This window comes from Schistosoma haematobium, chromosome 1 (assembly GCF_000699445.3).
Source record: "Schistosoma haematobium chromosome 1, whole genome shotgun sequence".
Lineage (NCBI taxonomy): Eukaryota > Metazoa > Platyhelminthes > Trematoda > Strigeidida > Schistosomatidae > Schistosoma > Schistosoma haematobium.
In genome coordinates, this window is record NC_067196.1 from 49,912,694 (window position 1) to 49,935,924 (window position 23,231).

Here is a 23,231-nt window from a genome sequence, read left to right on the forward strand (position 1 = left end):
TAGAGTTTGGTTTCATCCTTGGACTTGACGTTTGCTGCCTTTGGTCATAAAACCTTTCAATCAAACTGTTTGACACCATGAAATATAACAAGAAAAGTATTTTAAATAAAGCAAGAACAAATATTGGTGCAGAATAGTGTGAATTCATATTATTTCGAGGTTTCTCGTCAGTTGCTTACAAACCAAAAAATGTGATAGAATTTTTACATTGAGATAGAGTGAAAACAAATGACATAGATGAGTGTATCTATGTCATTTGTTTTCACTCTATCTCAATGTAAAAATTCTATCACATTTTTTGGTTTGTAAGCAACTGACGAGAAACCTCGAAATAATATGAATTCACACTATTCTGCACCAATATTTGTTCTTGCTTTATTTAAACTCATAAAGGGAACCAATTGCATGAAAAGTATTTTAACAAATTTACCTCGATGAGGAGATCAAGATAGACAAACCTGATCTCATCCCAGTTACTTTCATTCGGTTTTAAAAGTATGAAGCGTACATATATCATGGTGAAAATAGACTATATTTTGTTAGCAAGAGATACGACATCTTAGGTCTAAGATGTGTTGCAGGAAAATGAGTTTCATTTGATTTAATTGCAGTTGATCATATGATCTAAGGTAGTCATTATTGACACTATACGTTTTACCTGTTTATATACTAAGATTTCATCGCTAATAATGTATATTTTATAAAAATTTGATTGATTTTATACTAAAAGACATACACTCTACTACTCGACTGTATTACAACTAATCATCTCTCATACATGTCATAGAACCTGGAAGGATCATAATATATTTTCGATGTTCAGTTTAGTCAGATTTCGTTTTCGGATGTAAAAATTGGTGATTTGACTCATAGCTGTCTGATCAATTTATCTGATATAATCATCACGATAGTTAATTTGAACCAACCCTTTAAGTTGGAGTTACTTTCTTAAAATAAACCTTAAGTTTCGGAATATGTCTATTCATTGAAGCTGTTCGGTACTTGGTAAACGTTCATATTTAATTTTGAATATTTTATCATCAAATTCAGTAGCTTTCTTGAGGCATAATTTATGTGGATATGAACTGTAAATCTAGCATGGAATACAATAAATCCCAATACTTATATTAATATTTTATTGTTACGAACTTAACAAAAGGAGTTTGTGAAAATTACTCAATGTGAAAATAGTTTTTATTATAAAGTGATATTCCTGGATTCCCCTGTTATGCATTACCTAAACTTAGTAACCTAATTTCTTGTTAATTAAAAATTTAGTTAAATAAATACTGAAGAGACTGCTAGTTTATAGACGAACCAATGAGATTAAGTATATCGAGTCTTGAAGTTTGGCTTGCGATTCGATCACCTATTTGCATAATATCATTTGTCAATAGAGCTGGTATCACTAGGTGATGAAAACCCTAACTGTAATTATTAACTCAATTTTATCTAACTGAAACCTTTTCCTATTTCCTCAAACTAATTCTTAGACATCTTCTGACCCTAATAAGTGATCATTTGAGCATCAATCAAACGTCATCCATAAATTACAGTCTCACACGAATTCATCATCAATAGTGACTGTTACCTCATTATTTATAATCTGGTCTTTTTCCGATCGTTTCAAGACTATGCAATGTACAAAATATAGTGGTAACTTGACTCAAACTTCATACATTATGGTTCTCATAATGGAATTCTATCATTACGGAATTTTTACTTAAATAATATTTATCATCTTTTGTTCATTAGCAATCAGAATTAATAGTTTGTTGAAGCGGTTTTAAATTTTTTCAATAAATTTCACTTTCATTTCTTTTCAATTTTCTTTTCAGGACCACTCCCATCAGATCCAGATCCAAATTTTCCTTTTCGTAGTCATTTTGAAAAAAGTGTTCTACCAAATCCCAAAAAAGCTATACAACGTATTTTACGTGGAGAAACTAAAGCTGAACGACGTCAAAGAAAAGAACAACAAGAATTAAGTCGTCTACTTAAAGGTCCTAGTGATAAAACTGAACAAATAATTAAACTTGAACCGTCACCACATTCTAAAGATTGGCAAGAATTTCAACAGCTTACAGCAAGAATACAAAGTACTGTTGAAGAGTCAACAAGTAAAATAAAAGCTTTATCCTCAGTATACCATACTGATGATAATCCACCAACAGATTTAAAAACTGATTATATAAGACCTGAATTAGAATTAACCGAAAACTGGGCAAATTTCGACCAGATAAAAACTACTGACGAAGAAAATTGGGCAAATTTTGATCAGTCCATTGCCACATCGAATAATTACACGGAATTCAATCCTTTAGATACTGATAAGAATTGGGCTAACTTTCAAATAGAAAATTTAGATTTAGATAACAGTAACCTTGAAAACTGGGCTGATTTTAATCAGACTCCAACTACTACTGATCAGATTATTGATACGAGGGAATCAGAGCAACCAGACAACTGGGCGGTTTTTGATCAGTTACAAACTTCCACACAGTTCATCAATTCTAAACCAGTCGAAAGTATCAGTGAAAATTGGGCAGATTTTAATACATTACAAGCAGCTAATCAATATCCACCATATACATCAACAGGTGACGAGAACTGGGCGAATTTCGACTTAATCGCAGCAAATAATAGTTTACCATCTAGTAATACAGTAGATATATTCAACAAAAACACTGATTGTACAGAGCTAAAAAGTAGTGACAATTTGTTTGGTGGTTTTGAAAACATAAATACTCTCTCAGAAAATTCATTTGAACAGCATTGTCAGGAAAAAACAAGTGAAGACGAAGCTCATAGAAGAGATCACGGAACTACAGAGGAAAATCTCTTCAATCCACACTACATAAAATATATTGAAAATCCACAAGATTTTCATCAGTTAGAAACTGACCAAACGTTTCTTGATTTTAACAACTACAAATCTCAACATCAACCAAAGCTCTCTCATTTAGATACCTCAGAGATTGTCTCCGAATTAGGAGTGACACAATCAATACCTGAAGACATAACTAACAACTATAATACCCTGGAAGATACTGACAACCTTTTTATTAGGAAGAATTCTATCGATACATTTGAGACTCATTACACAGTAGCTGCAGATAATTTGATAGACTCTAACTATACAGAACATTCTGAACAAATTGTTGGATTTGATCAAGCAAAACAAACTGGCACTGGTGAACGTTTAAACGAATCGAGTCATCCAACAACTGAGATTAAAAGTGATTTTAGTCAAACAGAATCAAGTGATAATTATTTTGTTGTAGATCGTTCAGGAACTACTGAGAATCTATTTGGTTGTAATTATCCTTTGTCTATAGTTGGACTTTATCGTCAAACAGTTGTTGATACTGCACAACAAAAAATAACTGGTAAAACCAATTTATTTAGTTCTTCCAAAACTATTGAAAGCAAATCTAATTGTAACAATCCACAAATTGTCATAAAAACATATTCATCAGAAAGTTATTTCTTTCTGATTGATAACCAAGAAATAATTCAAGAGAAAATCCATACTACTGGTAGCTATTTCAGTAATCCACACATTTCACAGTTAAATTTTAAAAATATGGAGGCAGATAAATTGAATAGATTTAATGAACTAGACGATAATGAAGTAGTTCAGTCCAACCCGATTATGGATATTTCTGAGGAAAATTATCATAAGGATTATGATATCGAACATGGAAATTATGAACAAAACGACGATTTTGATCCGAAAATTACAGCTGATTCAAGTTCATCCACATCTTCATACGAAGATGATGAACAACACGCTGTTAAAGAAGATGAAGACGAGGTAGAAGGAGAAGAAGAGGAAGAAGTAGGACCAAAAGTACATAATGATATGATCGGTGAGTATAATTTAGGATATCATCAGAATTATGATAATACCGATTATACTGACGAAGAGGAAATGATGTTTACAACAAATGCCCCGAATATCAAAGATAATAAAGAAGAGATCAATCCATTTTCTAATGATAATTTCGAAGGTATATCATCAATTACAACAACAATAGAAAATAAAAATGGTTTAAATGTAATTGAACGTAAAACAAGCATAGATGATTTAAAAACTATAGCTAGACCACGTGTTAAACCAGTTAGACAAGAAACTTTATCAGGTAATAATCCGTTCCGTAAACGTTCAGATATCGATGAACCTGATATGTTAAACATTGATCCTCATGTTACTGATACTGCTGACATTCCAACCGATGAATTAACACGTATAGCATCTGGAATTAAATTAATTAGTCCACAGAATAAAATAAGTCTTCATAGTAAAATAAAAGATAGTTTTGATAGCAATACTAGTGAATCATTTAATGGAGAAGTTGAGGAATCAAAAGTTGAGCTACAAAATTCTGAAATAATACAAACAATTGAAAATGTAAATGTTAATTTAGATGGTTTTGATCCGCTGCAAACTATTTATCCGGATAGTGAAGATGAGAATTCATCTCATTCAAATGAATCAAGAACACTACACATTACAATAAATCAAGATCAACAACAAAATACTGCTTTGAAATTGAAACCAACGGTAGAATCAACAGATAATGATAATAAATTACCAATCACTATACAACCTCCACCACAACAGTCAAAATCAATAAATATTCTTGATTTAAGTATTGAATCGATTAGTAATGAAGAAAATAAAATGATATCAAAAGGGAATAATCGTTCTACCGATGAAACAAATGCTAATATTTCTCCGACTACACCTCCTGGATGGGTAGACTTCTTTGATGATGACAATGATAATAATGGTAATAATAATTATGATAACAATGCTTTATCAAATTTTACCGCATTTAAACTTGATAAAGATGTTGTTGATAAAGCATTTGAAATTCAGTTAGAACAAGAAGAGGAAAATAACAGAAGTAAACCAGAACCAGGTTATCCGGAACCCCCAAGACCGGAAACACCAGATCCAGAATTGGATATACCATTTCATCCTTTTGTTAATACAGAAGATACTTGGCGTTTATGGTTAAGATATCCAGAGAAGAAAACACGTGTTAAACAAATTAGCAAGTATACAACAGATAGATATTGGCGTGAAGTAGCCGTAAGACTAATTGAAGAACATGGTCGGAAAGTAGTAGCTCTTCATGAAATTATTGAGAATACAGATGAAATTTCACCTGAACCATATAGAACTGTACGTATTGAGCCATATATGCAATTGTCTAGAGAAAAATTACAACAATACGATAAGTATGGTAAACTACATGTTTTCAAATTAAATCATGTTTCTTATAAAGAATTAGTTGGAATGAGACCGGAGAAATTCTCAATAAAAAATTTACAAAATTTAGTTACCCATAAGCCTAAACAAAATATCACACTAGATCATATACCAATATATACAGAAATATTAAAATTTGGTTCTTTAGATCAGGCAAGAATTCGTAGATTGATGCCGGTGTTTGAAGATGCTTTAATGAAAATACCATCACATAAAGATACATCATTAAATTATAGTCGTGAAGAGGTTTGCTGTTATGTTGTTGATGAATATGAAGGTAAATTAAATGTACATGGGACCATTTTAGAGCAGAAAGCACGTACTCGAATATTCTGCACAGCGTTTGTTAATGGTGGTCCACATATAGTACTTGGACTAAATGATAAATGGCGTTTTGGTCGCGAGGTTGTCAGACGTTCTGATATATTACCAGTAATGCACGATGAATGGATAAATATACAAAAACCAGAATTTCATTCATGCGTACAAATGGATGAATACGAAAGAGATCATATGTTACAATTCTATCCATTAGACGGCTGTCGATTTGAATTATTAAGATTTCGTGTTAGCCTACGTGGGAACAGAGAATTACCAATGCAAGTTAAAGTCACATATACAATTGATGGACGCCGAGTCTCGATGAGGTGTGATTTACTGGTACCAGGCTATTTTAGTGCTAGTAAACGATCTGGTGCAGTACCGTGTGAAAAAGTTGAAATACACATTCCTTTTCCAGAAGAATGGATATATCACTTAAGAGTTGAAAAGCATCATAAATATGGTTCTGTACATTCTACATTACGTAAGCCAGGTAAAATTAAAGGTCTAGAAAGGATCACACAAATGGCTCAAAGTTTATTACCACCAAGCATGTTGGAAGCAAGTATTGGTGTTGCAAAATATGAACATTTATATAAGGCTATTGTATGGCGTATACCAAGAGTACCAGAAAAATCGGAAGGTAAATACTTGGCAGTATATAAATTTTTCATTTCCTTTCACAATATTAACTGAGTGTGACACGGTTTTTAGGTCAATACTAACTTCCAAAGCTAAGTAATGTTTAATGAAATAAATACCATGGTGATTTCATATTTACTCTTGGGATCAGTTGAATGTATTTACTAAATTTAAAAAGTCACTCAATAATTGTGATTATCTAGATGATTTTCACCCATTTTTTCTCTTAAAATTATCTTGAAATTAAAGTGAACTGATCCCAGAAACCCTTTCCAGTTCTGATTATCATTTAAGAAAATGAGTATTTAACACTTAACAGTTGTTTGGGAACTTCAAACAAAGCAACCTAAGAGTAAAGTACAAGTTTTTAGGGTTTGCTTCCAAGATAAATCAATGGTATGAGATAAGAAATTATTCTCATTTGATATAATTTAAGTGCTGATTACTAACCCGGATTACCTACTGTAGTGTTGTTCCTATTCAGTTATCTGGAGGATGAATATTCTATCTTACTGTACTTTTAATAGTATAGCTATCATATTGACAACTCATAACTCGAGGTTAATAAACTTAGGATGATCATTGAGTTAGATAAATCTCATCTTTTGCTTTAGTGTTTATTAAATCAGTGGTTAAGTTAAAATAAACGCGTTAATTGTATAACCTATGCATGCAATATTGCATATGAACACTCTTAGAAATGTGATAAAATACTTTATTATTGTGACTTATGCTACAACTCTTTATTGATTTTTGGTTTTAGCATCATTTCGTCCACATCTATTAACCTGCAATTTAGTATTAGCTCCACATGATACAGTACCTGAATGGGAAACTTTAATTCCATACTGCCAGATTGAATATAATATGCCGTCAAGTACAGTATCTGGCGCGACTGTACGTTCAATTAGCGTAGAGCACACAGGTAATGTGGAGAAATTTGTAAAATATCTTACCAAATATAAGTATACAATGGATATTGACTATCAGTTAGGTAGTCGTAAAGAGCCAGTTTTGAAATCCCTTCTAGATGAAAATACATCTAGTTTATATGAAACATCAGATGAACAAACACCATCAAATCGAACATATGAACGATATACTTCAAATAACAACATCAGTGATAATAACAATAATAACTCAATGAAATCAGAAGAACATGATCGTGTCAACAACATAACAACAGTTATTTCTGATGAAGCAGAAACAAACCAGACAGCACCTACAGAATTTGGTGATCTTTTAGGTTTGGGTTCGGAGTTTGATATAATGTCTGATGTTCGATCAGAACAATCTAAGTCTAGTAATACTGATAACATTTTTTAAAAAGACAATTGTAATTCTATATAACTGATCTTTTTAAACTATAACACTGGAGATCTTTCGTTCATTTAATTTTAAAAATCGATTTTTCAGCTGCACAAAAATGCTTTTTCTTTTCTCTTCACCGAAATATAACATAGTCAATTCACTAAATACTTATTGTCATTCAACATGTAAAAGATACAACCGTGAATCTTGTACACTTATTCTTCAAAATTTTACACTACTTATAACTTAATTAGTAACTTCATGAGATGGCATGCTTATAAATTTATTGTATCGTTAAACAAAAATATTATGTACTTAAATTACGATATGGAAAGTCGATATCCATCTTTATTTTAACCAATCTTTCTGTTGAGTACTTTTATTAATGATGTTTGTCAACTTATGTTGAAAACCACTTCTTGACAAACTTTCTACATGGAATATAGTCATCATGTTATAATCAATATAATATATAATTTATTATTAATACACACGTAATTATTCAACTAAGAAATACGCACAAAAAATTTCAAAACCATTCTATTAATATTATTAATATGTTAATATAATGTAATGCGTCCCAGGCAAAGCCCTTCTGTGATAGCCTGTACGATTTTGATTATGACCAACTGAGTATAAATAGTTTTCTGTGTATCCCCGCCCATTTTATTTGTTTGCACAAAATACCCCACTGTTATTATTATTATTATTATTATTATTACAAGTTGGAAGTTCAATTCTTAGACATTCATAGAGCATTTTTTTTTCAATCCGTCGTACCAACATGTTAAAATACATCCAATAAACAGAAATAAAATTATATAATTGCGTATAAATCATATATCGTCTCATTGATTCTTGAATCATTCAAGTTATCTTACAAAGACAACCTTAAAAAACAAACATCAATTGTAATTGGATATTTAATCTGAAATTTCTTTTTGTTTATTTATACCTTGTTTTTCTTCTTCTTTAAATTTATCACTTATCTTCGTAGTTTTATCATCCGTTGAGTTTTTGTCAATTTTACTTCATTGAAATTAAATATTATATTATTTAGCTATTATACAAAAGATATTTCTCACTTACATCATGTCTGCTTAATTTATTTGTACAATTTCTACCGGTTATCCATTATTTGTGAATTCAGATCAATATACATTCTTAAAACAATAACCATTTATTTATTAACAATGAATAATTGAACTAATAAAGTCTTAATGTTAATATTCTATGTGCCTATTATTAACATGATTATCTGAATGTTTCATCGATATTAATGACTGAATTTCATGAATAATTGAATTAATGAATAAACCTGTTTAAATTTTCTCTATTAAATTAATTGAAGAATTTAGTGTAAACAAATTTGATTATGAAAATCAAATTAATGGTTTGCATTACATTCTGTTTTTTTAATTCTAACATTAATCATAAACTAAACTTGATTGTGAATTTTACTATGATCATCTTGAAAAGTTAAATGTAGTTATAAATATCATAAAATGTAATCTATCTTGAGGCATTGACAGATTTTATGGGTTCAGAAAAGTTTACATTAATTACCTTGAATATATTCGAATGATTTGTTGAAAACTGAGAATAACAGTCAAATTGTTGTGATAGATCAATAGCAAGTATTTGCACTATGACTGTATACAGTTTTTTAGTTTTGGTGGAGTTTTGTTCTCTGAGCTCGATGGTTTGATCGTGGAGCTTTCATCGTTCTTCTGAACGACATCATCAGCGAAAATCTCAGATAGACTGAAGTTTATGTTCCACGACCAAACCATCCATCTCAGGGAACAAAACACCAAAATCAACCACCTGAGCTATAAATCTTCTCTACCATCTATCAATTCATAATCTAGCCTCATAGGTTAATCGGCATAATTATTTTAAGTGGAATTTCAACCAAACTAGCAATCGTTGCGATAATAATCACCAAATCCTTTACTTTTACCCCATGAGATATAAAATTAGAAATTTTTTTAATTTTGAGCGTTAAAACTGAGAATACTGTCATACAAATCTTTCCTGTATACAGTTTAAATAATGCAAGAACAACAGATCAATATGAATACATTTATTTCGACAACTTAGTTTAACTGTTTACAGCGTGAAATAACCAAGTTATTACTTAAATCTGTTCATCCAAAGTTTCAGAATCATCTGAAAATATTACTGGTGTTAAGTTTTTTAAAGCATTTGAACAGATAACTAAGTCATGTACGTAATTCCGGAATTGAAATAAAGGAATTCGTCGATAAAGCTGTACTGCCATCGCAAAATGTGTACAAAATGGTTACAAACCTCAATTCTCAAGGTGTTTACAGAGTTCAATATGTTGCCGAATACAGAAAAGCAAAATGTTTCTAGAACGTATTACAAACACGATAATTTGTATAATAGCTAGCATCTGTATCTAAAAACATAATGGGTATCATCAACCGAAAAGCAGATTAAAAATAAAAATATGAGAGCTTTCATATTTACACAAAGATTCAATGAATGCACAAAATTTTGAAATAGCTGTTACAGATATTAAGAAGTTGAAATGATAATAATTAATAAATTGAATATTACACGACGATGAAGCATGATATGCTCTACTCAAAATGATTGAAATGAAATTAACAACTGAATATTGTTAAGTAGTATGATTTACGCACAAAAGTTTAGCGGAAATGAAAAAGATATGAGCAGAATTAACAAGTGGACTTTTCTTCGGTTCACATGTATAACTTCATTTGCAGTATTAGTGACGTTCAGAAAAGTAAGACAATCATACCTACAAATAATTCTGGTTATTCGAAAAAGAATTAGAATATCATTAGAACGACCTGTAATATCACAGACAGACATACTGATACGGATCAGTCGGTAGTCTAAATTAAATTTTTTAAATGATCAATAGGCAGATGGAATTGCATTTAAATGATAATAGTGGAGTGGAGATTTTCTGTCTCAGCCCTAATTAACATGTAAGAAAATGGTTTGTGTATAATCTAGCACTATTATGATGAACTTATGACCATGTTCACTTTTCCGTTTTGTTCGTCATGTTTCCTCCAAATACACTTTATCATCCTCATCAACTTTTAAGTAGGTTGGTTGATATAACTCTTATTCATCCCAAGTTTGATTGAAAATCTATTTCATTTGCAGTAACATTGTTATTTTAACTGGTGTATCAGCCAATCAACTAACCACCTTGATTTTACTCCTTAAATGAAAACACTCATTTGGGCATAAAATGGAGTAAATTGTTGAAGAAAAATATCCATTTCAGACTGTTAGATCCAATAAACTGTACTGTTTTAAACATATACTGTTTTCTTATTATCTTAATCAATTCTGTTTATTTCAAAATAGCTTAGGTCACAGATTGAAATCATCTGGAGAAATATTGAAAATGAAAAAGGAACCGGAAACAATAGCTTGAAACTCTTCATCAATGTACACTTAAAGCCTCCAAACATAATTGAATTTTAAGCCTTTAAGTCTCCCATTAAATCTTAATGGATTTAATGTAGTGATTTGTGATCCGATGCTTCATCTATTTAATCTCAGTGTATTTATCTTATAGAGGCTACAATCATCTAAGCGTGTGGAATAACCTATTCACAGTTGTAAATGACTTCGTAAGCACTTTTCTGTGGCTACCAGTGGGCTTTATTAGTTCATACGATTTTACGTTTTTATAAATTTGAACAAAACAAGAACTATAGACGTAGTTAAACTATTGAAATTCTTTTATTTTGCTATTTCTCTACAGCTGTTGACAACCTAGAAACAATGACTTGAAACCAATCTACATACTTTTATCCTATTATCAAAAATGTCTATCCGATGAGATAAATAAACAGACGATAAATATGGAAGAATAATACAAAATGTTTATATTTATATAATAACTAGTGTGAAATGTCTGAAAGAAACATTTTGAAACTCATCCAAGAAATTTCCTGTTAACAGAAAATAGATGTCAGAAGTTATGCAAAATAGATAGACGAATTCTTTTAAGTACAGCTTGGATAAAACTCAGGAATAAAGAAAAGAACATATGATTGAAAGAATAAAATACAATGTCACACAACTAAATATATAAAAATAGAAGTCACTAGGGTATAGAAAGACTGACAATGATATCTTTCTATATTATCATATAAAATATTCATATTGCCTTTACAATTATTAGTACTAATGCTTCTAGGCTGTAAGTATCGAAATAGAATTTGTGAAATAAAATGAATTTAATTAAGCCTACCACAACTGTTGTTCTTGATTCATCGATTTTTCTTAGTTTGTTTATCCTATTGGCAACAGTTTGCGTATACTGAGATGGTGAAGATTTGTAGCTCAGGCGGATGATCTGGGTGGAGTTTTGTTCTATGAGCTGGGTGGTTTGGTCGTGGAACTTTCACATAAGGTAGAAGTGAAGTGTTTGAATTTCTTTACATATAGCTCACAGCTTATCCTGTAAACATCAATCTTCATTGGTTATTGTTGACCTTTAACCTATCATTGTTTAATTCATTATTTTAATTGTATTTCCTATTGATTTGATTCTTGGTCCTATATTTATCCATAATTTTTCTGATTGGTTGATAAGTTGAATCGATTTCAATGTGTTAGTGTTTACTTCCAATGATCATGTCCATTGATAAATTAAACTTGGTATATATATTTATATTCTGATAACTCAGTATTATACTGAATTTTATGATAGATTCGTCTCTCATAATGCTATATTTGTAAAATCACATTTATTAAGTTAATAATAATATCAGAGATACAAAGAGTATTAAAAGCTAAATGAATTCAATGTAGCACATAAATTTTTGGTTAGCAAACACGAATTTGCGTTATTTCTCTCTTTTTCTTTCTCTTTTTAAGCATGATATACTTTTTATGGGTTTCCATACAATTAGTTCTTGAATAAGAAAAAGAGAATTCAGCGAAGAAAATATTCTTTCCGACGAAATCATATACTTAAGCTGTACATTCGTACATACAGTTATATGGAAAATATATGTGTATGGAAGGATAGAAAAGACTGCATGATAAAATGGATTCGAGACTAAATAACAAATGAAGTTATGTACTAGTCAATGGGTAAGGAAGAAAACAGTTTATGAATCAGATAATTGTTCAGTTTTCTCACGAAGCTAGTCACTAGTGAGCACATGGTAATTATCAGTTTAGGGGTTGTGGACATTGGATTAGTTGAGGTTAGGTATTAACACCATTGGATGCCGGCTCAGTGCTCCAGTAGGTTAAGCGTTCGCGCGAGACTGGATGCTCACTGCTGAGGAGTCCCACAATAGGACGAAACGGCCGTCCAGTGCTTCCAAGTTTTCAATGGTGGTCTAACATCAATCTGTTCATGATCTCAATCAAAAACTTAACAATCTCCACAACCCCTAAACTGATAATTACCATGTGCTCACCAGTGACTAGCTTCGTGAGAAAATTCTCGGCGTTCTTGTGAGAAGCCGTGACCAGTGGAGTTAATCCGTGACGGGTAGAAACAGGTGTCTACCTCAGTAAAATTGTCCAATTGACAGATATGAAGAAAAAACGACAAACATAAAGGTCATAATAATAAACTGAATAATAATCAAGAAAACTTGTATATGGTAATAATAATAATTGATAAGAGTTTAAAATTGCAAAATCATAATTTAGAATTTTTTAAAATTCAATAATAATCAAATAAATGTGCAAAAAACATGCGAAAATAAACCCAGAAACATACCCATTAAGAGAATTAGAGGCAAGGAAGGATGAGAGGTTGGACGAATCGTTTCTGCACGCAAAGTTCGGGCTTCAGTTCGTGATTGCCAATGCCTCAGCAGTGCATAAATTACTGATTCGACACCCCTTCGATCCAATTCCTTTGACTCTGTAGATTATTTTAAAAGAAGGATCCTTTAGAGCGATGCGTCCACAATTGATAAAATGACCGCTTTGTGCGGCCTATGTAACGTGCCTCACATGAGCAGGTAAATTTATGGATAAACATTTGGTTCTCTTAATAAAAAAAATATAAAGAACAAACACAAACAAGGACTGTATTATTCCTGAATCTGGTCGTCTTTATTCATAAAATTTTCTGTAGTAAATAGACTAGTATTCATAGTAGCGTTATGATTTATATTACAATGTTTAATATAATCACTAAAAATGAGTGATAACAAAATGTAAATTTACTAATTAACTATGAAAATAAAATAATAGTGAACGATTAACGATGAAAGTTCCACGATCAAACCACCCAGCTCAGAGAACAAAACTTCATCAAAATCATCCACTTGAGCTATAAATCTCAACCATTGTTAAAAATTAAATATTCAAATTCAATAGTTTTATTCAATATTGTTAACTTTATTCCATAATATGTTTTATGCAACATCCATTTATTACAACTGAAAACATTAATTTTAAGTAGGTTCAAGAAAAGTGAAAATTAATTAATGCTAAACTTTTAATCCCTAGATCAATCAGATTAAGTGCCTAATGAGAGGACTAGAATTGTTTAGTTTCTTTTACAGAATAACAAGCTGAAAGTAATACTATTTCATTGTTCTCAATGACTGTTTAGTAAACAAAATGATATAAAATCTATTCTGTTAAATACAGAAATAATTGTGAATGCTTTCGTTTTCCCGATCTTACATCTCTTTATCATTTGTTGTTTGTCTAGAGCTCAGAAATATACGATAATACAGCTGAATACAACTTTTTGTAAGTTCTACAGATATCCCAGTTGATCTCAATTCATTATAAAAAACGAACAAACAAAAACCATAAACCTAAAATAAGTGATATAATCGATTTATTAATTATTGGTTGATAGTAAGGTTAAATAGATCAAGTGACTACTTTGCAATACGGATTGATGTCAGTCCAAGAGCTGTTGAAAACCAGTTGCCAGCGGTAAACTGTTTCACTCTAATTTAAGACTTCTCAGAAGTGTGCATACACAATTCAACCTGTAATCTAAATTAGAACCTTCATATCCCGTGGTGAATGTGATGCTCATATTCTGGTGAGGAAAAATAAGCAGAAGAGTTCAATTATATCAGGAATTGAACAGCTATCATTAACGACAACAAATAAAGTTTGCAATATAATACAGCGAATTGACTAAAGTTAAAAAATATTAACTGTTGCACTCGAACTTAATTGCTGATCACTACACCTGAAGATATTAGATCCGATCTCTCTAAGAGAGTCATGGACGCTGATTTCTTAGAAGTCCTAAAATACTGTTAATCGGCTGTTCAGTAACTCCTAGTTCTCAAAGACTCAATCAGACACTGATGATGATTCTTCCCATAAATGTCTTATTTATCTACATCAAAGAAATAGTACTTTATATTTAATTGCAAGTTCAATATTGAAGGCATTTCAACAACAGAGTTAGTAGAGACATTATATATATATATATATATATATATATATATATATATATATATATATATAAGCCTTGTGGCTTCTGAAGCAACTCAGCTTTCACCATGAGGCGTCATAGTTTTTCTAAATGAGGACCTTCTAACTCCCAGGGCAGAGTTGAAATGGTTTGAATTATTTTTACTGGTAAGCGTTTTTTTAGCGAGTTAGTTTTCTACGGGATGAGGACGCTAACGCCATGCCCAACCCTCCTCCTTTATTCAGGCTTGGGACCGGCAGTAACTCTGGAAGAGCTGCAGGCGGAGTTATGTAGTATTTAACAGGTACATAATAGATGAATTTCTATTATCTCACGTTGAATGTCCTTATATCATAGAGTGTTGCCCAGCCCAGTTAGTCTGAAATTCAATGTGGACAAACTTAAACACTCATTTAATCAAAATCGTGATTCATACACTTTTACGGATTAATTAAGGTTAAAGTATGAATTGAATTTGTTAGGATTAATATTATTCACTATTCATGAATTCCACTAAAAGGTCTATCATTTATTCTGTTCTACACATTCTAGTCAAGACGTTTTTAGTATATTTTAATGAGCTATTAGAATGTTACAAGTCATTATGAATAAAAGACATTTTAGAGTGAACCCTTAATTCGGTTTGCAATTGTAGAATGTTAAGATCGTTAAGACGCTATTTTTAAAAAAATGATTTCTGTTTAGATTGACTTTGTTGTATTCAAATATGTGGGTTATATGTTCTGTATAATCGTGTAAATTCGCACTCAAATGTTGTTGATAAGACAATGTTGCCATGGTTTTATAAGGAGTTTAAGAATAAATTGTTTTGTCGTTGATCGAATGTACCAAGAAATAATGTTTAAGTGCTTAAGTTTGTCCACCTACATACTGTCATATAATACTTATTAGTGAAATATGGAAAAATTGAACGACCACCTCAATTGAAATATGCTTAGACCACCCAATAGTGATTTGACATATTCTTTAAATTGTGTCACTAATTGAGTACATGTTTCAGTTAAAATTAACAATGCAGCATGTTGCCAATCGCATAGCAGTTGACATAAAGTTTCAATGAAGCTATCAAACAAAAAAACATGTGAACAAAAGCAAATTGTCAAAACTAGATTAGTTGCAGTCTGGTTCCCACAAATATGTAATATACTTGTTATTATGAACATTTAAATTTAAGTATGAAAAGACTCTGAAGTCAAACATTACTTAACTTACCCATTGCTGAAATTAATGTCTTGTGACAGTGTTGTTATTTATTATTTGCACCACTGGTTTACTACTACTACTACTACTACTAATAATAATAATAATAATAATAATAATAATAATAACAATAATAATAATAATTGTACTCAATAAAACAGTCATATTAGCTATTCTACAATTTAATTTTTCCACTACAGGTTGACGGTTTCACCAGCGATACTAATATGCTTACACACACACATTTTCAACAAAAATTACAAATTAATCATTACTAATCATAAGGGTGATGATGGTGGAAACTTGTGTTTTTTCTAAAAGAAAACAAACTTGAACTTATTAAAACAATATTTTTTTCGAAATAGGACAGAAAATTTGAAAAACGGTTCAATGTTTAATGTTTTCATTCATTATTCGTATTGGTTTCAGCCTGTTTTGAAATGTTTTGGTACATTAAATTAATTAGTTTAAATAAAAGTGAAATACACATAGATACCACAAATTAGAAAGTAAAAACGATAAAACAAATATGAAGTTTTTGTTTCTCAAATGAATTTCTTTGATGAAAACATAAACAAGGGAATACCCGTTATACAAATGTTTATACATTCAATAGTTTTATGAAGATAGCAGTAATTCTAGTACTACTACTAGTAGTAGTAGTTTTTTTGTATATTTTTATGTGTTCTTTATGAAATTGCTTATTTTATTGAGTACCTTTAATTATTACTAATATTTTATGCACAATTATTATCTTAAATTAACAGACGCCTTGACTATGCTAAAAAACCTACGACTGACTCAATGCACGATTGTGTTATATCAATCGATATATATATTAGACAATGCAACTGAGCGTCTGTGAAGAATTTCCGAATATAAGGGCCGACTACATCGTGTTCAAGTGAGTGTTCTTGGTTGTTTTTAAATATTTTGCATCAACTTAATTGTGATGTATTGCTGCTTACCTTTGCTAAAATTATAATTGGATGCTGACTCAGTGGTCTAATGGTTAAGTGCTCGCGCGCGAAGCCAGTAGGTCCTGGGTTCGATTCCCGCGGGGTGCGGGACCGTGGATGCGTACTGCTGAGGAGTCCCATACTAGGAAGAAACGGCTGTCCAGTGCTTCCAGGTTTTCAAAAGTGGTCTAGCTTCAACTGACTCATGATTTCAATCTGTGAAAATGTCTAAAATCTCCACAAACCCTTTCTGATAAAATTATAGTGCACAAAAATTATTTTTTAGTCATATTTAAAATTTCATATGGTTTATATCACAAATACTTCAACTTCTCAAACTGATCTTTGATTGAAGAAGTCATCGTTTACTATAAAAATAGTGCAAAATTTACAGAACAGTTCATTGAAGTTATCGTGGACAATGTACGAGCTGATACACGTATTCACGGGTCCAAACTGCTATCATAACATCAACATAACAAAAATAATAACAAAATAAAAAACAAATGAGTCAGAATAAGACTATTAGTACCAACAGTAGTGGCTGCAGTCACTACTGTACACTTTTTTCAACTGTGCTCTTGTGCTTGCACCTTTATTAGTGTATAGCGACACAGTTTAAGCATTCTTATCTTTCATATCTTAATAAATATGACATATTCCAAGCTAAAGATTTTTTTATGTTTCTGTGACATGAAACAGGTTATAAATAACTGACAATAATCTATTTTCTCACTAATACTTTTCTAGTATAATTCAATGTCTATCTTAATTTTATACATAAAACTTTTAGAAATACCTATATGAATAATTATAAGCAAAGATGGATAGTGGCTAGCAGTGGAATCCAGGACGCGCGTTTCGTCCTGTTTGGGACTCGTCAGCTGGATGTACTGCATCTGAGTTGATGTTCACTCTGGGACTCGAACTCAGTACCGTTCGCTTCAAACGCCATCGCGTTATCCACTTAGCTACTGAGTCCTGATAGCCACTTGCTTGTGCAATGGTTTGAAGTTTAATTCACTTGATATTGTTTTTACTTGAATCTTCCCATTGATGTTTTAGGACTGAAATTGATGCAGGTACATCCGGCTGACGAGTCCCAAACAGGACGAAACGCGCGTCCTGGATTCCACTGCTAGCCACTATCCATCTTTGCTTATAATGCTTGTAAATTAAGGCAATATCGAGGCATACGCACAGTATGCACATATGCCAATAAGGAGACTGATCAATTTCAGTCCTAAAACATCAATGGGAAGATTCAAGTAAAAACAATATCAAGTGTATATGAATAATTGTTTACATAAGTTTTGTTACGTAACAAACATCACCAGTTCTGTAAGATAATTGTTATAATAGAATAATTATTTTCAACATTCAATTCGTCATTTTATATCACTTATAAGAAATTAGCATTACAATCATGAAATTGATGATCTATTAAGCTATTGTTGCATAATTTAATTAGTTACATTCCAACTTTATTTCTATAAACATTTAAAACTCTAATCCATTTCTATCAAAATTTCAGTAATTGATATTATTAAGCATAAAATTCAGTAAGTTTAGTTAGTAACCGACCCCTCCCCCCCCAAAAAAAACACTTTTCCATTTAATTGGTTGTTAAAACATTTAAACCTTTAATTATAAAATATTTAATTGATTTACATTTTATTTTATATCAGTGCACTTTAAATAAAATGACCATATTGATTTTTGTTAACAAGTTGACAATAAATATTAAATGTTTATTTCAATTAATTAATTTAACTTATTCAATAACAATTGTGGTGATACAAAATATGAAGTTTCTCATCGATTATAATTCAGATGAAATAACCGTTAAGTTTTTCACTGAGATTTCGTAAAATTTAAGAGTAAATTTATTATTATTATTATTATAAAATAATTTTAGTTGGATAAACATTAAAATCCAGGGAGCATTGAATAGTGATTTCATCTAAGCTTAATTTTTCTCAATGGTTTTCACCCACAATCAACACGAGACTAAACTTAGAATTATATGATGACCTCAGTATGAATTGGTTACCATTAAAGCATTAAGAAGGAATATATTAACTCATTGTTTTTTTCTTTAAATCCAAGTCAATTTGTGACATAGCACGATTCTCATCCAACTTTATCGACTAATGACTATCTTAATTGTTAATTAGTTAACACCTTCAGTTACCATTTCTAGTTGGAATTTCAGGAATATTCATCTAGAAGATGATCACCAATGAGTACTATGTTCTTTTTTTATTTATATGGTTGTGTAGAAACCTTTTACAATCAGAGAACAAGAATTATTTTTAAACGTTTAGAAAATAGGACATTTTTCTAATTATAATAGTTCAAAATATACTGAATGTGTTCGCCGATTCACGATAATTTACCAATGAATTTTAAAGACTAAATATCAATTTTCAAAATATTTCGGGTGTAATAATTTAATAAAACAAACAATTTTCAGATAATCTGTATTCTAGTTTCTTTTTTTAATTGTAAGAAGAGTCTCTGAATTCCTAGAAAATTATAAATATCAAATTGCTGCCAACAAAGCAATCGATTTAGATTTGAAGGTTAACATAGATGATCTAATCACGAATTCATGGGCTAACATTTCTCATAATTGTATGTGATCAATTTATTCTTATTTACTTACTTACTTACTTACGCCTGTTACTCCCAATGGAGCATAGGCCACTGACCAGCATTCTCCAACCCACTCTGTCCTGGGCCTTCTTTTCTAGTTCCATCCAATTCTTGTTTATTTTTCTCATGTCTATTTCCATTTCCCGGCTTAATGTGTTCTTTGGTCTTCCTCTTCCCCTACAGCCTTGCGGATTCAAAGTGGGAGCTTGCCTCGTGACACAGTTGGGTGCTTTCCTCAATGTGTGTCCTATCCACTTCCAGCGCTTCTTCCTGATTTCGTCCTCCGCTGGGATCTGGTTTGTTCTCTCCCACAGTACGTTGTTGCCAATAGTGTCCGGCCAACGGATCTGAAGTATTTTGCGTAGACAACTGTTAATAAACACCTGTATTTTCTGGATGATGGCTTTCGATGTTCTCCAGGTTTCTGCCCCATATAGTAGAACTGTGTTGACATTTGTATTAAAAATCCTGACCTTGGTGTTGGTTGACAGTTGTTTTGAGTTCCAGATGTTCTTCAATTGTAAATATGCTGCTCTTGCTCTGCCGATCCGCGCCTTCACATCTGCATCAGATCCACCCTGTTCATTAATGATGCTGCCCAAATACGTAAAGGTTTTTACATCTTCCAAATCTTCTCCGTCAATTGTGATTCGATTGTTGCATGTTGTGTTGTATCGGAGAATCTTGCTTTTCCCTTCATGCATCTTAAGACCTACTGTTGCTGGTTGGCTTCTCCTGCATTTGTTGTTGCGTTTGGGATAGAAGAGCCAGATCATCTGCGAAGTCTAGATCGTCCAACTGCATCCTAGATGTCCATTGTATCCCGTGCTTCAATTCAGATGTTGACGTCTTCATGATCCAGTCGATCACCAGGAGAAAGAGAAAGGGTGAGAGAATAATCCAACCACCAGAATTCTCCATCTAACCCACTTCCGAACAATCCTTTCCAGTTGCTATTCATTTTTTCGATATCTGCCTTCAATTCCTGACTCAGTGTGTTCTTTGATCTTCCTCTTTACCGTTTCCCTTCACGATTCCAAGTTAGCAATTGCTAAATGATACAGTTTAATGACTCTCACAATGTGTGTCCTATCCACCTCCATCGTCTTTTCCTAATTTCCTCTTCAACTGGAAGCTGGTTTGTTCTCTGTCACAGTGGATTGTTGCTGGTGGTATTCGGTCAACGGACATTGAGTATCTTGTGTAGACAAATGTGTATGAACAGTTGTGCTTCTTGATGATGGTTGTAGTAGTTTTCAAAGTTTCAACTCCGTACAGTAGAACTCTCTCGACGTTCGTATTAAAAATTCTGAATTCGATATTGGCTTGTATTTAGTCGTTTCGCGTTCCATATGTTATTCAATTGTAGAAATGCTGTCCTTACTTTACCAATCCTTGCATTTACATTTGCATCTGATGGTGTCCAGGTACGTGAAGATTTCAACACCTTCCAGTGTGATAGGGCCAGTGTTCTACATGCTGTATAGTGACGAGTTCCACTCAAATGATTGTTCGACGATGACCCATAGTGTCACGATTTAGTCGGTACACGATCAATACTATGGAATCCAGCCTGCTGATAGCGATGTTGGGCGTCTACTGAATCATTCATTCGGTTCAACAACACTCTGAAAACATTTCCTAGTAATGATAGTAGCGTGATGCCTCAATGGTTCTCACACTTGCTCACATTTCCTTTCGTTGGTATTTTGATGAGATATCCTTGTTACCAGTCCGTTGGCACTTGTTCCTCCTCCCAAACTTACCTGATTGCAACGTGCAATATTTTTTTAGTTCTGTGTATGACTTCAGTGCTTAAACTGGTATATTGTCAGGTCCTGCTGCTTTCCCATTCTTGGTTTTCTGGTGGTCATGCTGATTTCTTCGATTGTTGAAGTGACAGCTATGGCGAGGTTTGTGTGTGCTACTTCGATGACCGGTGAGTTCAGTGAAGCTGGTCTATTCGAGAGTCCCTCAAAGTGTTCTACCTCTGTTCTTGAATCTCAGTGATTGGCTTGCATTCATTGTCCCTGACTGATCGCCCTGTTTTACAATATTTCCATGTTAGTTTCTTCCTTGTGTCATATAGTTGTTTGATATTTATTTTACTTGCAGCTTTTCACACTGTCATTGCTAGATGTTTTACATATTTCTGCTTGTTGACCGTAATGCCCCTCTTTACCCTCATGTTTATTTCTGTGTACTCGGTCTGTGGCATGGTTCCCTCTGCTCTTGTTCAACTGTTGTTAGTTGCTGTCTTCTTCCTTTCTTAAGTCTTGGCAATGGTTTCGACCGAGATGCATTACTTATGATGATGCTTCTTACGGCTTAGGATCTCCTAACACGTTGAAGTTAGTGCTTCTCTGATCCTCTCCCAGTTCTTCTCCATAGTAGTTCCCTCTTCTTTTAGTAGATCATGTAAGGCTTGAAACCCGTTTCTGAGAGCTATCTTGAATTCGTTGAGTTTGTCAGTATATGGAAGAAAGGCTATACAGAATTTGTTTAATGCTGAGTCTCCAGTTTTCCAGTGTTTCTTTAGCTTCAGTTCCTAATTGGTCGCAACCAGGTGGTGGTGATTTGAAGGTATGTCAGCTTTTCTCCTGGTTCTTCCATTTATCTTCTGGATGTTTTAGTGATGCAAATATGATCGATCTGATTCTCTGCAGTGTAATCTAGTGAGACCCATGTAACTTTGTGTATGAATCTGTGTGGGAATACTGTGTCACCTTCAACCGTTTTGTTGAAGACACATAGATTTTAAAATCCCTCTTCATTCTCATTCCTTTCTCTCAATCAGTTCATGTTGTCTCATGATATCTTCATAAACGACGTCCCCATTCCGACTTTGGTGTTTGAGTTTCTCTTTAGAATGGTCAGGTCCTTTCCTGGACAATTCTCTACGATCGATTGCAGCCTCTCGTAAAACTTGTCTTTATTGCCATGATTGGTGGTAACATAACATTCATTGTGATCTCCTTCTTTGTTTTCAAAGAAGGTTTGATTATTTTGGATCCATGAGATTCCCATTATATAAGTACTTTCATGCTTCTTTAGACAACATCAGAACAACTCTGCGTGTGCGGAGCATTTTCTTATTCACAACCAGGGTACAACATCATCTCTCGCAAATTTCTCCTTTTCTATCCAACTTAAGTCTAATGGGTTTCCCTGATTCCGACGACTACCATGTTGTATCTCCTCATTTGCGTAGCTATTTTATTGATCCTCCCAGTTCCCATGTGCCTATATTAATAGTCTATTTTTATTGATGTTTTACCGACCAGATTATAACTGTTATCTTTATGTGGTGGTCCGTCTTGCACATTTTGATCACCCATTCGAGATATATTAGCTGGAATACAGGTTTCTTTTTAGTCTTACCATATCAGGTAGGTCAGTT

At 32.3% G+C, this 23,231-nt stretch overlaps 1 protein-coding gene across 1 annotated transcript in view; it reads left to right on the top strand.

Moving 5' to 3' along the window:
* Positions 1-8,957, top strand: part of RCN1_1 (calcineurin inhibitor) — a 37,946-nt gene extending 28,989 nt beyond the window's left edge. Inside the window, exons 9-10 of the mRNA XM_035734023.2 lie at positions 1,839-6,245; positions 7,008-8,957. Of these exons, the coding sequence (XP_035590231.2) occupies positions 1,839-6,245; positions 7,008-7,570 (4,970 nt within the window). The 3' untranslated portion in view covers positions 7,571-8,957. The remainder of the gene's footprint in view (positions 1-1,838; positions 6,246-7,007) is intronic.
* The last annotated feature ends 14,274 nt before the right edge of the window (positions 8,958-23,231 follow it).